The sequence below is a fragment of the Lithobates pipiens genome, unplaced genomic scaffold (assembly GCF_037356315.1).
Source record: "Lithobates pipiens isolate NorthernLeopardFrog02 unplaced genomic scaffold, aLitPip1_a1.2 Scaffold_8, whole genome shotgun sequence".
In the NCBI taxonomy this organism is placed as follows: Eukaryota; Metazoa; Chordata; class Amphibia; order Anura; family Ranidae; genus Lithobates; species Lithobates pipiens.
This window is the reverse complement of record NW_027507903.1, coordinates 618511069-618532420: the sequence shown is the minus strand read 5'-3', so window position 1 is coordinate 618532420 and position 21352 is coordinate 618511069. Positions and strand designations below refer to the sequence as shown.

At 43.4% G+C, this 21352-nt stretch overlaps 1 protein-coding gene across 3 annotated transcripts in view; it reads left to right on the top strand.

Moving 5' to 3' along the window:
• PLD2 (phospholipase D2) overlaps positions 1-21352 on the top strand; it is a 111150-nt gene extending 89798 nt beyond the window's left edge. For 2 of the 3 annotated variants that reach the window (XM_077470723.1, XM_077470721.1), the window contains exons 15-25: positions 2444-2570; positions 3274-3392; positions 5905-6018; positions 9622-9726; positions 10111-10199; positions 15654-15767; positions 15936-15985; positions 16065-16202; positions 16610-16763; positions 18211-18328; positions 19006-21352. In XM_077470723.1, the coding sequence (XP_077326849.1) occupies positions 2444-2570; positions 3274-3392; positions 5905-6018; positions 9622-9726; positions 10111-10199; positions 15654-15767; positions 15936-15985; positions 16065-16202; positions 16610-16763; positions 18211-18328; positions 19006-19230 (1353 nt within the window). In that variant the 3' untranslated portion in view covers positions 19231-21352. The remainder of the gene's footprint in view (positions 1-2443; positions 2571-3273; positions 3393-5904; positions 6019-9621; positions 9727-10110; positions 10200-15653; positions 15768-15935; positions 15986-16064; positions 16203-16609; positions 16764-18210; positions 18329-19005) is intronic. The other variant, XM_077470722.1, reaches the window with a different exon arrangement.

The following is a 21352-nucleotide window of genomic DNA, read 5'->3' as shown; positions in this document are numbered from 1 at the left end:
ATGATGGATTTACAATAAGGGACTTTTTTAGGTATTTTTATTTTTTTAATTGAAAGACTTGGGCTGGCTTTGGTGGCTGTATTTTAGAGGGTCTCTCAAACTCAAAGTACACATTATGCTCCAAAAACATAGTAATGTGGCACCATGAATGAAAAGCAACACCTTCAAGTGTGTTTATGTACCATCCAGTATGTTTTTGAGCACGCCAATAATATACAAATGTCAATCCAAAATAGAAAGACATGGGGTTGATTTGCTAAAAACGAAGAGTGCGCAAAATCAGGTGCAGCTGTACATGGGAGCCAATCGGCTTCTAACTTCTAATTAAGCGTTGGCAAAAAAAAATGTAAAAAAAATTATAGAAGCTGATTTGGTTTCTATGTAGAGTTGCAGGGCTGCTGATAGGGCGATACAACTGACCCTGTTGTACCGGACCCATCCCCATCAGCTACACAGTGGGGCCCAGGCAGCATTACAATTACGTAGGGATGTTGTTCATCCCTTGTGAAAGCAAAAAAGCAAAAACAATGTAACTATACAGTGTAAGATTTTTTTATTTGTAATAAAATAAATAAAATACAATTTAAAAGACATTTCAATGGCCCACGGTACTTTGTGCTTATGTACAATTGCAAACGCACACATTGGCTTCGCACAATTATGTAAATGGAAATAAACCTGCATTTTGTTTTGAGCCAGGGGTGGGGGTCAAGGACATGGTTGAAGGGGGTCCTGTCAGGTAGGCTGTTTGGGGCCCCATCATTTCTAACAGTGGCCCTGCAGAGCAGCACCAGATTTTCATACCTGCCAACTTTTTGCGATGAGAATGTGGGACAGTTATTAGAAAAAGTATGTAGGCATAGGGTACACCCCCTGCCACGCTCCTTTAAAGGAGAATTATACAAAAAAAAGTATTGGTTAAAACCACAAGTGCTTTTTCTTACCACTACTATTCCTTTATACTGGCTTTTGGAATTTACAAATGCATCAATTTTAGAAATTGGATGATGGCTAAAAAGTGTATTTTATATAGAATTACATAGATCGGACCAAAATGAGGGACAAATTAGGAGGAAAGGGGAACAGAGGGACATTGTTACAAATCAGGGACAGTCCCTCAAAATCAGGGACAGTTGGGAGCTGTGTATTTTTCACTCTCCAGTGTTAGTAAATAACCCCATGGGCTGATCAGCACCTTCAGCCTACTGGAATAGGAATAGAACAGCTATACAGTTCAAGGGCTTGATTGCAGCAATCTGTAGACTGCTGTCTCCTATAGCAACTGAACTTGTAACTTCAATTTAAATGCAGACCACAACTCACAGTATCCCGTTGTAGATACTCTCACTGAGCTCCCAGTCTCCCACTAGACTCTTCAGATCCCAGCTGCCACTGGATCCCTTGAGCTCCTTCAACCAGCTGAGGCTTCCAAGTGTCACCCACACTGTCCTGCTGGGTCCCTGACTTGAATGGGTCCCTGCTGAATTTTCTGCAAGCGTCACCCACACTGTTCCGCTTAACTCTGAAACTTTCCCAACTTCTTCACCGTCCCTGGCTAGTGAAAAAGGCTGATCTGGTACTTCTTCAGTCTCCACAGAACTTGGCCTCTGATAACAGGAGAGATTGTCCCTTGCGTGTGACTGTGTCCCCTTTACCTCTGACGACAGGAATGGTCATCTCTGATGGCAACTGCTTTCCTTCACCTGTGGCAACTACTTGGTTATCCAGCCAGCAGAACCCCCTGCAACTTGGTTGGGCTCCAAGCCTGTAGCCCCAACCCTGCTTGCTTCCCACCTGGATAGGCCTCAGACCACCTAGAAACCAGGTACTCCTGGATGGACCTCAGGCTTTCTGGTCTAGCAGCTGGGAGCTTTTCAACATATGTCCACCCAGACTGCCGTCCAGGTGGCACAGAACCCCAATCACCTAACTCCTCCCAAATAGGCTCTCCTAGCAGGACAAAAGCAAAGAAACCCCTGCCAATTGGCTGAGACAACTCATCCACTCCTAGTCTGGATTCACTATGCCTTTGTCTATCCAATGCCACAGGAAACAATGCCACCTAGTGACAGAAGAGAGAGGTGCATCAAAACCAGATTTAGGAAAAGGTCAGTGGATCTCCCTAAAAATCAGCCAGGCTGGTTACCACCTAGCAAACTAAATTTGTTAGGAACTTTGCCCAATACCAGGGTGCTACAGAAGGTTTACTCTTTGTGACTTCTCATGAATATAACTATTTCTCCATATCCTCATTTAGTACATTTAACTCATTAAAATTGAAATATCTGCTTTCAGTGGACAGACCCCATAACTCCTCCTCATATTCCGTTTAACCTTCGCCATTATCTTCTTCTTTTCTCTGATGCCTCTTTTCTTTCATGGTCTGTCCTCTCGCTGTCTGTCTCTCTCTTCTCCTATAAGGTGGCATCCCGCTGTCTCTCAGCAGAATGGAACCGCAGCTGTGGACGCGTCCCCCGAAGAGGCTGAGATGATCTCCCAATACTGGCTGGGCAAAGACTACAGTAACTTGATATTTAAAGACTGGGTACAACTGGACAAACCTTTTGAAGGTAATAGACCTACTAGATATCTTATGTCTATGGCAGGGATCTCAAACTGGTGGCCCTCCAGCTGTTGCAAAACTACAAGTCCCATGAGGCATTGCAAGGCTGACAGTTACAAGCATGGCTCCCACAGGCAAAAGCATGATGGGACTTGTAGTTTTGCAACAGCTGGAGGGCCGCAAGTTTGAGACCCCTGATCTATGGGGCTGCATTATTTTAAAAAGGAGTAACGGACCCCTAGACCACTTCTATGTGTCACCTTACAGGTTGATGGACAGACTCGTTACTCTCTTCCATCTGTGCCACCCTATAGATTGAGGGATAATCTCATAGCTCCCTTCTCTATCCACTTGCCGACCACAATACCTATATATACGTTGTGATTTGCAAGAGGAAAAGGACTGAACCTACTTCCCTTCTATATGTATAATTCTGCAGGAGGCTGGACACATAGGGGGTTATTTACTAAAACAAAACCAAGTCTAAAATCTGGTGCAACTCTGCATAGAAACAAATCAGATTTTATTGTCAAAGCCTAATGAACAAGCTGAATTTAGAAGCTGCTTGGCTACCATACAGTTTTACATTTCCCCCATAGCTCTTTTTTGTCTGTGACACACTATACTTTTATCTGTGGACACACTCATTGCTCTCTTCGGTCTGTGCCATCCTGCAAGAGAAAGGATCATATGTATTTCTTTACTTTTAGATTTCATTGATCGATTTAGAAACCCACGAATGCCATGGAGGGACATAGGCGCGGTAATTCTAGGTAAAGCTGCCAGGGATGCATCTAGACACTTTATTCAAAGGTGGAACTTTACAAAGGTGAGGACTTTTATTCCTTGATCCTCCTCGTCTTCATTGTTTACTTGTCTTGTTATATTAAACAAAAAAGTGAAATATCCTTGGGTACCAATAAAGAAAGCAATGCCTTTTATAAAATGCTGCATCTAATGGATGGATAGATAGATGGATGGATGGATGAGTGAATGGATGGGTTGATGGATATGTGGATGGAGGAAAGAATAAAATTGATCGGCGTAAGAATAGCTTAGTAGATGGGCAAGTGGATGAATAGGTTGATGTAGAAGTAAATGGTTGAATGGATGGAAGGATAAGTGGTTGAATGGAGAGCTTGGTAGATGGATGGATTGTCTGGATTTCGTCCTCAACATTCCACAGAAACTGATCTCCTAAAACTAACAAACGATCTACTAATGGCCAAAAACTATGGGACACTATTCTGTACTCCCACTCATTGACCTCTTTGCTGCCTTTGATACGGTTGACCACCCCCTCCTCCTCAAACTCCATGCCTTTGGTCTCTGTGACTGTACTCTTCGCTGGTTCTCTATCTAGTTATTTAACCGCACCTTTAGCGTTACCTACTATTCTACTTTCTCCTCTCCTCTTCCTTTCTCTGTTGGTGTCCCCCAAGGTTCTTTTCTTTGATCTTTCCTATTTTCAATCTACAACTCCTCCCTGGGTCAGCGGATAGCCTCCCAATACCATCTCTACGCTGATGGCACTCAAATCTATTTCTCTACCCTTCAAATCACTCCTTCAGTCTCCTCACGTACCACTATTTTACTATCAGATATATCAGTCTGGATATCGCAGCACTTACTCAAACTTAATCTATCCAAAACCGAACTTATCATTTTTCCTCCCCCACATTCCACTTCCCCGGATCTCTCTGTCAAAATTGATGGCACAACTATCAGCCCATCCCCATATGCCAAGGTCCTAGGAGTAGTCCTGGACTCTGAACTCTCCTTTGAGCCCCACATCCAATCACTGTCCAAATCTTGCTGCCTCAACCTCTAGAACATCTCCAAAATACGCCCCTTTCTAACCACAACAAAGCTCTTAATTCACTCCCTGGCCATTTCTCGCCTTGATTACTGCAACTCCCTCCTCATGGGCCTACCTCTGCATACTCTATCCCACCTTCAGTCCATAATAAATGCTGCTGCCAGACTCATCCACCTTACCAACCGCTCTGTCTCTGCTACTCCTCTCTGTCAATCTCTCCACTGGCTTCCACTCGCCCAACAAAGCTAACAACTACCTACAAAGCCATCCACAACTCTGCCCCCAGATACATCACTGACCAAGTCTCAAAATACCAACCTAATCATTCTCTTCATTCTTCTCAAGACCTCCTGCGCTCTAGCTCCCTCATCTCCTCCTCCCATGCTCGTCTCCAGGACTTTTCCAGAGCCTCTCCAAGCCTATGGAACTCCTTACCCCAATCTGTCCGTCTATCTCCTACTCTATCAGCTTTTAGACGATCCCTGAAAACCCTCCTCTTCAGAGAAGCCTATCCTACCCACACCTAACAACTGTGTTTTAATTATGTCCATCTGATCACCCCCACAGCTACTACCCTTTGTTCCACTTGAGCCTCTCTTCTAGATTGTAAGCTCTAACGAGCAGGGCCCTCTGATCCCTCCTGTATTGAATTGTATTGTAACTGTACTGTCTTCTCCGATGTAAAGCGATGCGCAAACTGTTGGATCTATATAAATCTTGTATTATAATAATGGATAAGTGGGTGGATGGGTTGATGGATAAGTAAATGGTTGGATGGATGGAAGGATAAGTGGGTGGAGACCTTGGTAGATGGATAAGTGAATGAATAGATTGATGGATAAGTAAATGGTTGGATGGAAGGATAAGTGGATGGTGAGCTTGGTAGATGGATAAGTGGATGGATGGATAAGTAAATGGTTGGATAATCTGGCTATAATATAGATAGATTCAAGATTTATAAAGTCTTTTCTAACAAAAAAATATATTTTTTATTTATTTTTTGCTTGTTTATTCTGCTTTAGAACTTCCCAATTGAAAACAAGTTGCAAAAAGACAAATGAAAGCTTTAGCCCTTTCAATGACACCCTCATAGGTTAAACGTCGGCAGTTGGGAAGGGGGGTGGGGGGGGTTTAAACACATTTACTGCCGCTACATCACACAGGGGACATTTTGGTCATCAATGTCATAAAAATAAAGTTAAAATGGTTGTAAACCCATATATACAAATAAAGGCTATATTCCGGCGTGCAGCTGTCCAGAACTTCCTTTTTGCCTCGTGTTGCTATATGCTTAGCCAGCACCTGGTGTTCCAGTTCCCAGGAGAGTTCTAGGCCCACATTTCCACCTGGAGCGGTGATCCCCCTTCCCACGTTTGGTATCTATCTACTCTGCGTTTTTTTGCACATTATAGAAACGTTTACCCTCATTTGTGAATGTTATTAGCTGCTCTGCTACATGTAGGTACTGTATCTTGAAATCCACACAGATCTTTGTTACTCCCATATGTTTTGTACCCTACAGACCACCAAATCGAAGTATAAAGGTCCATCATTCCCCTATCTTCTACCGAAATCTCTAAACACAGCGGACAGACATCTGTACTCTGTGCCAGGATGCCAGAGTGCCACTGTGCAGGTGAGGAAGGAGACTCGACCATTGAGGAAATGGAGTGCAGTGGACGTGGCAATACATATAGTTTATATTGCAGATCTTGTGTCTGCCACATGCTCCCAGGTCTTAAAGAACTGTAAACTTTCTTTTACAAGAAAACCTGTTTTATCACTTGATATGACATATAATTGCTATGCCAGCTTTTATTTTTTATTTGTAATTAAAATTTGTATTTATATTTGTAATTAAAAATCACCTACGTTGCAATTGGCATCACTTTTTATTTTATTTTTTTTTTTTTAAAGGGGATTTTCACTATCAACTATGACCATAACCATAAATGCATACCTCCCAATTTTTATGAGATGGGAATGAGGGACTCCTATCAGCAAAAGTATGCAGGCATAGGACACACCCCTTGCCACGCCCCCTTAAAGGAGAATTCTATAAAAAAAAAAAGTATTAAAACCACAAGTGCTTTTTTTTAACCATTGCTATTCCTTTATACTGGCTTTTGGAATTTACAAATGCATCAATTTTAGAAATTGGATGATGGATAAAAAGTGTATTTTATATAGAATTAAATAGATCGGACTGAAATGAGGGACAAATTAGGAGGAAAGGGGAACAGAGGGACATTGTTCCAAATCAGGGACAGTCCCTCAAAATCAGGGACAGTTGGGAACTATGTATTTTTCATTCTCCAGTGTTAGTAAAAAACCCACAAGTGTTTTTTTTTTTACCACTATTATTTCTTTATATTGGCTGGAATCTACAAATGCAGCAATTTAGAAATCAGATGAAAGGTTTGGCACTTGAAAACACTTTTTGATAGATAAAAAAGTGCATTTTATATACATCTTTAAAGATCAGACCAAAATGAGGGACAGAGGGACATTGTTCCAAATCAGGGACAATTGGGAGCTATGATAAATGTCTGTAGACAGGATTTACCAAAATCCCCATCTCCCCTGCTTTAGACTTATCCACCTTACCAACCCCTCTCCTCCAATCCCTACACTGGCTCCCAATCACCCAGCAAATTTAATTAATAATACCAACCACAACATACAAAGCCATTCACAACTCTGCCCCGAGCTACATCACCAATCTCGTCTCCAAATATCACCCAAATCATCCCCTCCGCTCTTCTCAAGACCTCCTACTCTCAAGCTCTCTTGTCTCCCCCTCCCATGCTCGTCTCCAGGATTTCTCCAGAGCTTCTCCCATCCTCTGGAACTCGCTACCTCCACCTGCATTGTGGGCGTGCGCACTGAATATCCCTTGACCGTGACCCCAGTCCCACAGACTAGATTCCCGCCGGGGGCCCGCGATTGTTTCACGGAGTGGAAGAATGGGGAGATGCCTTTGTAAGCAAGGCATTTCCCCATTCTGCCTTGTTTCATGACAGAGATCACTGCTCCCTGTCATCGAGAGCAGTGATCGCTGTCATGTCAGTGGTAGCCCACCCCCCCCACAGTTGAAATCACTCCCTAGGACACACTTAACCCCTTGATCACCCCCTAGTGTTTAACCCCTTCCCTGCCAGTGTAATTTGCACAGTAATAATCAGTGCATTTTTATAGCACTGATTGCTGTATAAATGACAATGGTTCCAAAATATTGTCAAAAGTGTCCGATGTGCCCGCCATAATGTCACATTCACAATAAAAATCGCAGATCGCCGCCATTACTAATAAAAAAAAATAATAATAAAAAGGCCATAAATCTATTCCCTATTTTGTAGACACTATAACTTTTGTGCAAACCAATCAATATACGCTTATTGCTTTTTTTTTTTTTTCAAAAAATATGTAGAAGAAACGTATCAGCCTAAACTGAGAAATGTGTGTGTTTTTATATATATATATATATATATATATATATATATATATATAATTTTTTTTTATTTTTTTTTGGGGGGGGGGATATTTATTATAGCAAAAAGTAAAAAATATGGCTTTTTTTTTTTTTAATTGTCACTCTTTTTTGTTTATAGCATAAAAAACAAAAACCGCAGAGGTGATCAAATACCACTAAAAGAAAGCTCTATTTGTGGGAAAAAAAGGACGTCAATTTTGTTTGGGTGCAACGTCTCATGACTGCGCAATTGTCAGTTAAATTTACGCAGTGCCGTATCGCAAAAACAGTTCTGGTCAGGAAGGGGGTAAATCCTTCTGGGGCTGAAGTGGTTAATGGAGACCCAGACACCAATAAAAACCTGTCGGGGATTCTAATCCCTCTCCACTCTATCCAAAACGCACAGAAAAAATATATTTTATAAAGTACGCAATTAAAAATCAAATCATTCGTCTTCTCGGAATAGCACTGTGCCAATCACACAAATTGCCAGTTTGGAAAATGATTGTGTCTGCAAACCCCTTTTGATCTGCTATGCAGAAACCAGAGTAATTACAATGTAACAATCAAGTTGCTACATTGTTGTTCTTTTTGGCACTGCAGGGACTATCCTGCGAGCATTAATTTACACAGTAGTTGCAGCCACTTCTGTCATGCAGAACAAGTCCCAGCTGTCAAAATGGCAGCCAGGATTCCTAAAAACTGCTGTCAGGGCTCTGCAGAGCAGGAGGAGAAGCAGGGCATACCACAAACGTCCTAAATATTTAGATGAAGTTTTCAGGGCGTTTTTAGGGTGTGTGTGGTATGCGCAACTGGTGAAGGCACGGCAGAGGGAAGAAGTGATGTACAAAGTTCAAAGTATGGCATTTTTTCTTTTCTTTTTTCTTTTTCTTTTTTTGCATAGTTACATTGGACAAGCTTGGACCAATGTAAGTATGAATGTGTCATATCTGTGGCATCTCAGTGGTTGCCCTTTTGCATTCTGAACACAGGAGGTCAACCACTCAGCACGAGCGTCATTTAGAGAAAACTTGTCATTTTCGCAGTGTATGCAAATCATTCTTTGATTGGAAAAGATGGAGAGGTGGGCAGGGGCGGACTGACAACTCATGCAGCCCCCGGGCAATAGGAGAAGATTATGGGACCCCTGGGCAATAGGAGATTATCGCCCCCCCCCCCCAGGCAATACAGGGGGCCACACAGTATACAGACACACACGTACAGTATACACACACACACATACAGATACACACACTGAAAAGGTATTGGAGAGGCGGAGCAGCTATAATCTTGGGATTTAAAAAACAAAAAAAACAGATTTTTACATATTGTCCCTGGTTTTATTGAGGCTGGCAACCCTGATGGGGCCCCTTAGTGGCATGGGGCCCTCGGGCAGTACCCAAGTGCCCGAATGGTCAGTCCTCCCCTGGAGGTGGGGAAGGACAGGCCACTCAGACCTGGAAGCAAGTAAAGATCACTGGAGTAGCTGTGTAGTAAATATGTCTACGGGTCTCTAGTACAGTGATTTCCAGCTTCCACGAGGATCCCATGGGAATAGCACGTTCATAATAACATTGGTCCAAGATAAAAACATTGTCATACCTGGAATTCATCTTTAATATAATTAATTTGTTAATTGAGGCTCATGGATGTTAAAATTTCACATTGCTTTGGATTATTGCACACGGTGTCAGTGTACATGTATGTGTGTTCAGGAGATTTGGTACATTACTCTGCAGTGTGACCTCAATGTCCTTCTCGTTGCAGTTGTTGCGGTCGGTTGATTGCTGGTCTGTGGGATGCAACGAATCCTCCATTCACAACGCCTACGTGCACTGCATATCCAATGCTGAACACTACATCTACATAGAGGTGAGATGACTACACTCATCGTACTGCTTAGCCGACCACAAAAAAAATACAGGGACCCAATTTCTCCCCCCTCCTGCCCAATGTGAAACTGGCTTTACTGGTCCTAGTATGACTCTAAGGTGGTCTGCAGCTCTTCAGGACATGGTATTTCAGTAACGCAGGTAGCCTTTAATAAAGATTTCCATTGCCTCCTCTTACCCTGGCTAAGTAGTGCCCAACAATTCCAGAGATCCACCCTCTCCATTTTATCTCTGAGCAGTCCCAGTTCACACCAATTTTGTATCCACAGACCATGTGACCCAGAGGTGCCCAAAGCTTAGCCTCAGCAGCACAGTTGAGTACCTGCTGTCTAAAATTCCTACCTTTTTTATGGTTTTCCTCTAGAATCAGTTCTTCATCAGTTGTACGGGTGGAAGGACAACGCAGAACTCCATCGCTGAAGCCATCGTTAAGAGGATAAGCCGAGCCCACAAGTGAGTGTATATGATAGAAACTTACTGAGCAAAGCTGGTAAAGTGATGCATTCAGCAGAAAGGTACAGGAATCTAGTAGATAACTGTAGGAAAAAACAAATGCCTAGTGCATTACCAAAAGATTTATTAATAAACGAAGAAGCAGAATGCCTATTCACAAAAGATGAGAAAATGTAAACATTGTATCACATCGGTAACAGATCCATGGATCCAGCTAGCCCTGAATAAGGGGGTGCATCCCCAGAAACCTGTTGGCTTTGCTGACATTGTTGTGGTGCGTTTCGGGGGACACACCCCCTTCCTCAGAGCTAGCTTGCCGACATTGTTGTACATTGGATTGGGTGACACTTCAACACTTATTCTTTTACCGATGTAATATAATGCTTACATTTTCTCACCTTTTTGTGAGTATGCATTTGGCTTCTTTTTTTATTAATACATTGCACTAGGCATTTGTGCCCTCCTGATTTTTTTTTTTCCAAAGTTGTCTGCTACATTCCCATAGCTGAGGCAAGCTGCACAGGCTAAGAATTCCTATCGACTTTCACTGTCTGCAGAATTATGGGTTATGGAGAAGTCCTCTGAGCACTGTGGGGTGTCTGTTTATTTTTGTGCAATAGCAAATGGAGAGGTATAGGAAGTTTATAGTCCTCTACACCTTCCCACTACTAATCCACCGTGGTTCCTCCACCAATCAGATGTTGTTATTGAGCAGATAAGGCTAAAACTGGTTGGAGCTGTGGTTTGGCCAGCTTTGGTTACCCATCACTTTCTTTGTAGTTGGTCTTCAACAATGCCTGTACTGGAATCTAATGTTCACCATGGATTTCTAAAGAATGTTCAACTGTTTGAGTGCTAGAGGCTTCAGAACCAGCTAAAACAGCTGATCGATGAAAGACTCAACCAGGATGCTTCTGAGGATAAGAAATCAGGAAGTTGTGCTGACAAATACAGAAAAGTTTTGTCACTGTAAGAGCTGTGAAAATGTGGAATAGACTCCCTCTAGTGGTGGTTCTGGGCAGCTCAGTAGATTGCTTTAGGCTGGGTTCACAACTAAGGTGGGTCCGTCGCACAGTAGGGGGTCCGTTGCGTCCTGGTTCACCGTTTCAGGTCCGATTTCAGCTCAGATTTTGACATCAATTTAAACCTGAAGCTGACCCAAAAATGCACACGTTTTTCGTGCAAAACACACCGGACCTGCTGCGGAGGTATGTGAACCAGCTCCATAGAGAGCCAGTCACATTCTCCTGCTATGCCAATTGGATGCGGAGAAACCTGCATCCAATTTGCATAGGTGGGAACCCAGCCTTAAAAAGGGCCTGGATTCTTTCCTTAATGTACATAATATAACTGGATACTAACATTCATAGGTAAAGTTGATCCAAGGATTATCCGATTGCCTCCCGGGGGATCAGGAAGGAATATTTTCTCCTGCTGTAGAAATTTGGATCATGATTTATTGGGGTTTTTGCCTTCCTCTGGATCAACTGTGGGTGAAGGATTGTGTATATGGGATTGTATGATTTTTAAAAAATTTTTATTGGTTGAACTAGATGGACTTGTGTCTTTTTTTCAACCTGACTAACTATGTAACGTCATTGGGGAGATTTTCCTCAGACCAGTCCTTTCCAGGTGACATTCCTACAAGGAATGGTGGAAAAAAAAACTGTCAGGTGCCTCCACCACTTTCCCCTCTCTGTCAAAAGAAAAAAAAAAAAGACTGAAATTGTGCTTTAATAGGTCCATGTATAAAAATCTGAATATGTACTGTTCCAAAGGAAAATAGCATATGCACCTTGGCACATTGCCTGTAAAGTTCACCACCCCATCTGGCAAAAATTAGGTCAAATTCAATCAAAAAAAGTAAAAAAAAATCAAAAAAGATCACCATCCGCAGCCGAGTTTTTTTTTTTTTTTTTTATAATGCATAAAGCAGCTGTTATAATTAAACATATAAAAATGGCAGCTCTATAATAAAACCCTAGTCAACTCATGAACAAACAAAAGTCCAGGCCACAATCTTTGACACCTCTTACATGACCATTCTTGAACCAATACACCTGCTGGACATGAACCTGATTAGAGGGGACCTCCTAGGTGCAAGAATAGCCATGTAGTGGTGTCAATAAAGTTTATCAAAGTGGAGGGCCACCCTAAAAAAAAAAGAAAAAAAGATCATTAATATACTTAAAAAATGTAAAAAAAAAAAATGTGAATTTTTTTTTTTTTTTTACCTTGTCAGAAATCCTTCTTGCTTGGCAGTCTTCCTAATCTGCCTTCTTCCTGCTCCTCTGTGATCTTCGTTTTCTCTCCTCGTCGCATTGTCTTCTGGGTAATGGGGCGTGCTGTGTTCTGGGAACTGTGTGTTCCCTAACACAGCGCGTGCCATTCACAAAGCCACACGCGACTCACGCATGCGCAGTAGGAAACGGGCAGTGAAGCCGCAAGGCTCCCCTGCCTGTTTCCGTTAGTGAGGATGGCGGCGCTGGTACCCGAGAGCCGAGGGACATGTCGGCCTTGGCGGCCGACATCGCAGGCGCCCTGGAAAGGTAAGTCTCCTTATTAAAAGTCAGCAGCTACTTTTTTTTTTAGCTGCTGACTTTAAAAAAAAATAAAAAAATTTCAGCTGAAACACCGCTTTAAATCTAATGATAAACCACAATGATATTTGACCTGGAGCTTTGTTAAAGGGTAGAAACAAATCCCATGATAGGCCTGTCTCCCATGGCCAGTGGACGCGTGAAAGCCACTTGGAGCAGTATAGTTTGAGATTGGCTTTGTCAACAATTCTTCAGAGAAACAATAATGTTTCAAGCCATTTTGAGCTTGCGAAAAAAGTTGGAATGGCTCCAATAACTCTCAGTGGTTCCCTCAACATGGGTTGATGGATTTTTTTTTTTTCCGTACTGATGATTTTTAGTTCACTCCCTATATAACCCCTCCTCCTACCAGGAGTACCTCAGTTTTTGCAGCAAAGCAATATACTTAACCACTTCCCACCTAGCCAATGTACATATACGGCCGGGTGGGAGCTCTCTACTTCTGATAGGACGTTCAGGAACGTCCTTCAGAAGGAGAGGGATCGCGCGCGCAGCAGCGTGATCCCGATGCGCCCGTGTCACCCGGACACGGCGCATCTCAGATCGGCAGGAGGGCTCTGTGATTGGCCCTCCTGATCACATTACGGCCGTGTCCAATCACGGCCGTCATGTGATGTAAACAAACAGCCGGTTGCTAGGCAATCGGCTCTCCTCTCCTCACACGGAAGTTGTCACTGAGGAGAGGAGAGCAGATCGCTGCAGCCGGCTGGTAATCAATGAGTATGAGCTGTTTTTACAGCTTTTTACTCACTGATCACCAGTCTAGTGTAATACACACATGTCACCACACGTGTCCCCAAAACGCATGTCCCCACACATGTCCCCAAATAATAAAAAGACATGTCCCCAAATAAAAAAAAACACATGTCCCCCACATATGTCCCACTAAAATCACATGTTCCAATGATTATCTGCACACATATTTACGTAATCACCTGGTACATGATCATTTGCGTACATATGTCCGTGATCACACAAACCAATTATTATACACTTAACTGAATTTTTTTACCAAAAACATGTAGCAGAATACATTTTGGCTTAAATTTATGACAAAATTTGATTTTATTGGATTTCTTTTAAAATAGAAAAAAGAAAATATTGTTTTTTTTCCAAATTTCCGCTTTTTTTGCGCTTATATCGCAAAAAATAAAAAACGGAGTCGTGAATAAATACCACCAAAATAAAGCTCTATTTGTGCGAACAAAATGATAAAAATTTCATTTGGGTACAGTGTAGCATGACCGCGCAATTGTCATTGAAAGTGCGAGAGCGCTGAAAGCTGAAAATTGGTCTGGGAAGGAAGGTGTTTAAGTGCCCGGTATTGAAGTGGTTAAACCCCAAAAGAGAGGAGGGACCTCTGTGTCCCATGATGTACTCCAAGAAAAGGATTTTACAGGTAAGCTGTTATAAAAAATCCTATTTTCTTTATCGTACATCATGGGACACAGAGCCATAGTTATTAACTTAATGGGATGTCCCATAGCAATGCTATTTGAGGGGAGAGAGACACAACACATAGGGCACCCCCAGACTTGAGGACTTACACTGCTGCCTGTAGCACACTGCACCCAAATGCGATATCCTCATGCCTCCTTAAAGTGGAAGTAAACTCCCCTATCGTTTTCAGCCAAGGAAGCTGCCATCTTTGCCTCCGTTTAATCTTCAACTGCTATGGTGCTGCACATGTGATTCGTTATGACACCAGCCATTGGATGGTTTGATAGCTTGGCTGAGAGCACAGCCAATGTGCAGTTAGCATTCCCGGCATGCCTTTTTTTTTTTTTTAACTGTTTAAATCGATGGGTTTACTTCCACTTTAAATCCGCTTGATAAAACTTGGTGAATGTATGTACTGAAGACCAAGTTGCAGCCCTACATATCTGAGCCATGGAGGCCTGGTGAAGCACTGCCCAAGAAGCACTAACCACCTTGGTAGAGTGCGCTTTGACTTGAATAGGGGGAATCTTACCCCTTAAATCATAAGTCTGAATCATAACTTGCCGAATCCACTTGGCGACATTGGATTTTAACACTGCCTGTCTTTTCTTAGGACCTTCTGACAGTATAAATAAGACCTCAGTCTTCCGGATCTGAGCAGTCGTCTTTAAATAGACCTTGACTGCCCTCACTACATCGAGACAATGTAGTGACTTCTCTTCCCTGGAATATGGTTTTGGAAAAAACAATGGCAGGACAGGTGGAAACCTGACACCACTTTTGGCAAAAAACCTGGACGAAGTTGCTGAGGATATAGCAACCAAGAACACGAACTTCCTAGTCAGAAGGACTAAGGGAATATGTTGTATTGGTTCAAATGGCTGTTTTTGTAACACTGACAAAACTAAGTTCAAGTCCCAAGGGTTTAAAGGAGGTATCACCCCTTGCATAAAACTCCAGACTAAAGAATGTGAGGTTAGCGCGTTTTGAAATAAGATGAATAAAGCAGAGACTTGACCTTTAATAGTACTCAAAGCCAATATCATATCTACCCCTCTTTGTAGAAAGGCAAGAATTCTGCCTATGCTATATCTCCGAGGGTGCCAACCATTGGATTCACACCAGGAAACATAAGCCCTCAAGACTCCTTGCATTAATAAAGGTAGAGGTAACTGACAAGGAAAGCCCACGTTTCCCCCCCATATTTTGTTGTGTGGCATTTTTAAACTATTATGGGTGATGTGGTGCATCATGTACCCCTTGAGATTTCTGCTCCTTGGACTTTTTTGAAGTTTTAAAAAAGACCTGGGTGGCAATAACGATTGTTTTCTGTCAATGTGGATTTGCATGCTTACACATGTATGAACTGAAATGAGAGTCACGCTAGCCGCTGATGAGTGATCCGTCTTTGCAGGGACAACGCCACCTTCCGAGTCTTTATCGTCATCCCCCTATTACCGGGCTTCGAGGGGAACATTGAATTGGGAGGGGGAAACTCCATCCAGGCCATTTTGCACTTCACATACAGGTAATACCGGTGTCCTGATCATTAATCAGGTTTCCAGCCTTACTGTAGGCCTGTCTGGCTGGAGCCATCATGGCGGCTTTGAAGGAAGCCATTTTGCTCTAGAATTTTTTTTTTACATTGTCATAAAAAGATCACTAAATTAATAATTGTAAGTCATTTCTTTTCCAGTTCTATTTGCCGTGGGGAGAATTCGATCATCTCTCAGCTTAAGGAGGAGAGTAAGTATTGGAGGGTTTGGATGTCATGGAGGGTTTGGGACATTTGTTGGCATTTTTTTTTATCTCCTCCTTTTTGCAGTGGGCGATAGCTGGCGGCAGTACCTCTCGGTTTGCAGTCTGCGGACGCACGGCGACATGCCTGATGGCTCCCTAGTAACTGAGCTCATTTACATACACAGCAAGATGCTCATTGTTGACGACAGAATGGTCATCATTGGTATGTATCTCTATCCACTTGTGTGATTGACGTATTCCTGCCACAACATGCTGCCAGGAGGGGTGACACCACTTTATTTGTAACAATTTAGGATTACAGTGGTGTCCCCTTCCTGACTGTTAAATGTTTGTTGAAGCAGTGGTGCAACGATAAAATTATATCTGTGCTGTGCCCTCTTGCAAGCATGTTGCCTGTGTTAGACTGACATCACAGCCTTATTGTCTGACACTGCTGATAATAAATTGGCTTCTTTGACCACAGCTTAGAAAACAGACATGAGAATGTGATGATTTCTCTGCCTCTCACAGACAGTTTAGCTTTCAGCGTTCTCAATAAGTCAAGCTTGGGGTTTGTATGGTGTGAGCCTGTGTGAAGTGAGACCAATTCCATTCTGTTTTCTCATGAAGGTTCGGCCAACATCAATGACAGGAGCTTACTGGGGAAGAGGGACAGCGAGCTGGCTGTGTTTGTGGAAGATACAGAATTTGTGAACTCCACAATGAACGGCAATGTGTACCAGGCTGGAAAATTTGCTTTAAGCCTCCGGATGGATTGTTTCAAGTGAGTTAGACATCTCTGAGGCTGCTGCTTACTATTCAGACGTTGGTATCTACAATGTGAGCCTCACACACTGACACTCTGGGGTCCTAGAACAATGACACACTGAGGCTTGGGGGATACCAGAACAATGACACACTGAGGCTTGGGGGAGACCAGAACAATGACACGCTGATGCTTGGGGGATACCAGAACAATGACACACTGAGGCTTGGGGGAGACCAGAACAATGACACGCTGATGCTTGGGGGATACCAGAACAATGACACACTGACACTTGGGGGATACCAGAACAATGACACACTGATACTTGGGGGGATACCAGAACAATGACACATTGGCACTTGGGGGATACCAGAACAATGACACATTGGCACTTGGGGGATATCAGAACAATGACACATTGGCACTTGGGGGATATCAGAACAATGACACACTGACGCTTGGGGGATACCAGAACAATGACACACTGAGGCTTGGGGGAGACCAGAACAATGACATGCTGAGGCTTGGGGGAGACCAGAACAATGACACGCTGATGCTTGGGGGAGACCAGAACAATGACACGCTGACGCTTGGAGGATACCAGAACAATGACACATTGGCACTTGGGGGATACCAGAACAATGACACACTGACGTTTGGGGGATACCAGAACAATGACACACTGATACTTGGGGGATACCAGAACAATGACACACTGACACTCTGGAGTCCTGGAACAATGACACACTGATACTTGGGGGATACCAGAACAATGGCCCACTGACACTTGGGGAATATCAGAACAATGACACACTGACACTTGGGGGATACCAGAACAATGACAAACTGACCCTTGGGGGATACCAGAACAATGACTCACTGACGCTTGGGGGATACCAGAACAATGACATGCTGACACTTGGGGGATCCCAGAACAATGACACGCTGAGACTTGGGGAATATCAGAACAATGACACACTGACACTTGGGGGATACCAGAACAATGACACACTGACGCTTGGGGTCCCAGAACAATGACACACTAACCCTTGGGGTCCCAGAACAATGACACACTAACCCTTGGGGTCCCAGAACCATGATGCACTAACACTTGGGGTCCCAGAACAATGACACACTGACACTTGGGGGTCCTGGAACAGTGACACACTGACACTTGGGGTCCCAGGACAATGACGCACTGATAAGTAGGGTGCCAGAGAACAATGACACACCGACAATTGGGGTCCCAATACAATGACACACTGACACTTGGGGTCCCAATACAATGATACACTTAGACTTGGGTCCAGAACAATGGCACACTGACACTTGGGTTCCCAGAAGAATGACGGACTGATATTTGGGACTCCAGAACAATGATACCAGGGGTCCCAAACTAAGGCAGGATACATACTGTGTGTACAATGCATTGTGCACATCTCAATGTGTCTATTTTCATTTACAGTACAATTCTTGGTGCTCTAAAGCCTCCATGTCTGGATGTGTCAGATCCAGTTTCCGATCAGTTCTTCAATGAAATCTGGAATCAGGCGGCACTAAATAATGCAGCCCTGTATGACCAGGTATGTGCATATTTGGGGTGATACCACATATAATAATATAGTAATAATTGGGTTGAAAGCTTCTGCATGAATAGTGCACCCTAACGCAGGAAAAAATTCAGATGTGTGAGTAGGCCCAAATTGTCTCTCATGTACTCTACTGATGAGATCTGTGCTGAGCTCCTGAGTCTTCACACCTGTTGTCCCCATTATGAGGGATTCCCACCATCTTTAGTGATAAGTTCCCAGGTCTAAACATCTACTGAGGTCAATATAAGTGGCTCCCACCATCTCTATGTTGGGTTCCTGGGTCTGCACACATGCTGTGTCACTTATGAGGGGCTCCCACCTTCCATAGTGGGTTTATTATTTATTTCATATTATGGGCAATTCTGTTGTGGGAAGGGACATCCAAAAAGTCCATGATGGAGAAGATCATAGCTTAGAAGTATTGGAGGGAGTTCTCACCATTGGAGCCTTCAGGGTATATGGGAAACCTACAAAACTCAACCTCTGAATGAAATATCACTTTTGGTTGAAGTGACCCTTCAATGGAGCGAGTTACGTCTAGTAAATTGGAGTTGAGGATGTATAAATGCAGATTAGATCACCTGTAGTGAACATAAGAACTCATCATGGATGACCACTGTCCAGTTTCCATATCACCTTAATTGTTCTGTGTCTGTCCACTCTCAAAGGTGTTTCGTTGTCTTCCAACCAATGCCGTGACGAATCACCGTGTACGCCAGGCCTATACAGCCGTGCCCAACCTTGCCAGCACAAACCCCCAGCTCTCAAGGGAGATGTTAATGCGGGTGAAAGGCCATTTGGTGGAGTTCCCCTTGTACTTTCTTTCTGAGGAGAACTTGTTACCGCCATTAAACAGCAAGGAGGGCGTTATCCCAACTGAAGTCTGGACGTGACCCTGTTGAAGGAACTATACCGAGAATCTGAAAAATACAAAAAACCTGACTGTTTTCCAGGACTAACGAGCACTACCAAGAACCAACACTCATGTGTCATCTCAGCACTTGACGGGCCTTTGTGTAGAAGACCTAGAGTAATGCAATCCTCACTACATAGAAAACATTCCAGCGCTTACCCTGGTAGAAAATACCATATGGTTTCAATCCAAACTCCATGTACAGATTCCTGTTCTATTACTAAACAGTGCATGCTGTCCTCTGGTAATACCAGCTCTACCCAAACTGACCTTTTACTAAACTTTTTCTATATGTCTAATTAATTTTCTTAATCTTGGTTTAACATAATAGTCATCCTGTACTAAACCCAGTTCTATACAAAGTATCCTGTACTAACCCTGGCTGTATGCTGAATGTCCTATACTAATCCCAGCTCTATACCCAGCTCTATATAAATTGTCTTGCACTAATCCCAGCTCTATATAAATTGTCTTACACTAATCCCAGCTCTGTGAGCAGTGCCCTGGACTAATCCCAGCTCTATGTGCAGTGCCCTGTACTAATCCCAGCTCTATGCGCAGTGCCCTGTACTAATCCCAGCTCTATATAAATTGTCTTACACTAATCCCAGCTCTGTGAGCAGTGCCCTGGACTAATCCCAGCTCTATGTGCAGTGCCCTGTACTAATCCCAGCTCTATACGCAGTGCCCTGTACTAATCCCAGCTCTATATGCAGTACCCTGTACTAATCCCAGCTCTATGTGCAGTGCCCTGTACTAATCCCAGCTCTATGCGCAGTGCCCTGTACTAATCCCAGCTCTATGCGCAGGGCCCTGTACTAATCCCAGCTCTATGCGCAGGGCCCTGTACTAATCCCAGCTCTATGCGCAGTGCCCTGTACTAATCCCAGCTCTATGCGCAGGGCCCTGTACTAATCCCAGCTCTATGCGCAGGGCCCTGTACTAATCCCAGCTCTATGCGCGCAGGGCCCTGTACTAATCCCAGCTCTATGCGCGCAGTGCCCTGTACTAATCCCAGCTCTATGCGCGCAGTGCCCTGTACTAATCCCAGCTCTATGCGCGCAGTGCCCTGTACTAATCCCAGCTCTATGCGCAATGTCCTGTACTAATCCCAGGTCTATGCGCAGTGCCCTGTGCTAATCCCAGCTCTATGCGCAGTGTCCTGTACACATATCCTGGTGCACAGCAGTTTACAGGCATTACAGCAGCGAAAGCCTTCAACAAAATGGCGGCCCATACACTTACGGCATTACGTCATTGGCTCCTCCCAATGTGTTGCGTCACTTGATCACGTGACTTAATTAAGTTTATGCACAGTGTCCTGTACTAATCTCAGCTCTATACACGGTGTCCTGTACTAATCTCAGCTCTATACACGGTGTCCTGTACTAATCTCAGCTCTATACACGTTGTCCTGTACTAATCCCAGCTCTGTGCATGTATGCTGTCTTGTCCTAAACCCTATGTTTCATTTTTTTTCCTCTTGGTATGTTCCTGTTTGTTTGGTATCCCATGAATCAGCCTTATTGCACTCTGTTACTCAGATCTATTTATGCCTTAAACCACTGCTTTTGTACTCTGGCCCATACTAAGTATGCTAATCCTTCATATTTTGTATGTCAATGTTTTCTACTATTGTAGATGCAATATCTGGAACTATGCACATTATATACTGTATAAGATGTCTTCCATAGAGTGGAATGTGTGGATGGTGTGAACACAAATAACCATTGCTTTAGATCAGTGGTCTCCAAACTGCGGTCCAGGGGGCTGGATGTGGCCCTCTGCTCGCACTATTCCACCACTTGACACCAATGATGGGAACCTATTCCTCCCACTGACGCGGTCAATGAAATTATTCTTCCCATCAACACCAACACCAACAATGGGGCTTACTTCCTCCCATTGAAACCAATGATAGGGCATTGTTTATGCCCACTGATGCTGGGGCATTTTCTACTCTCACTGGCCACTGTTCACCCCAGAAGCTTGAAGGACAGTAAACCGGCCCTTTACTTAGGAAGTTTGGAGACCCCTGCTTTAGATAATGTAAGGAACTAAAATTTGTGTTGCCAATAAATATTTGAACCTATTTCATCAAA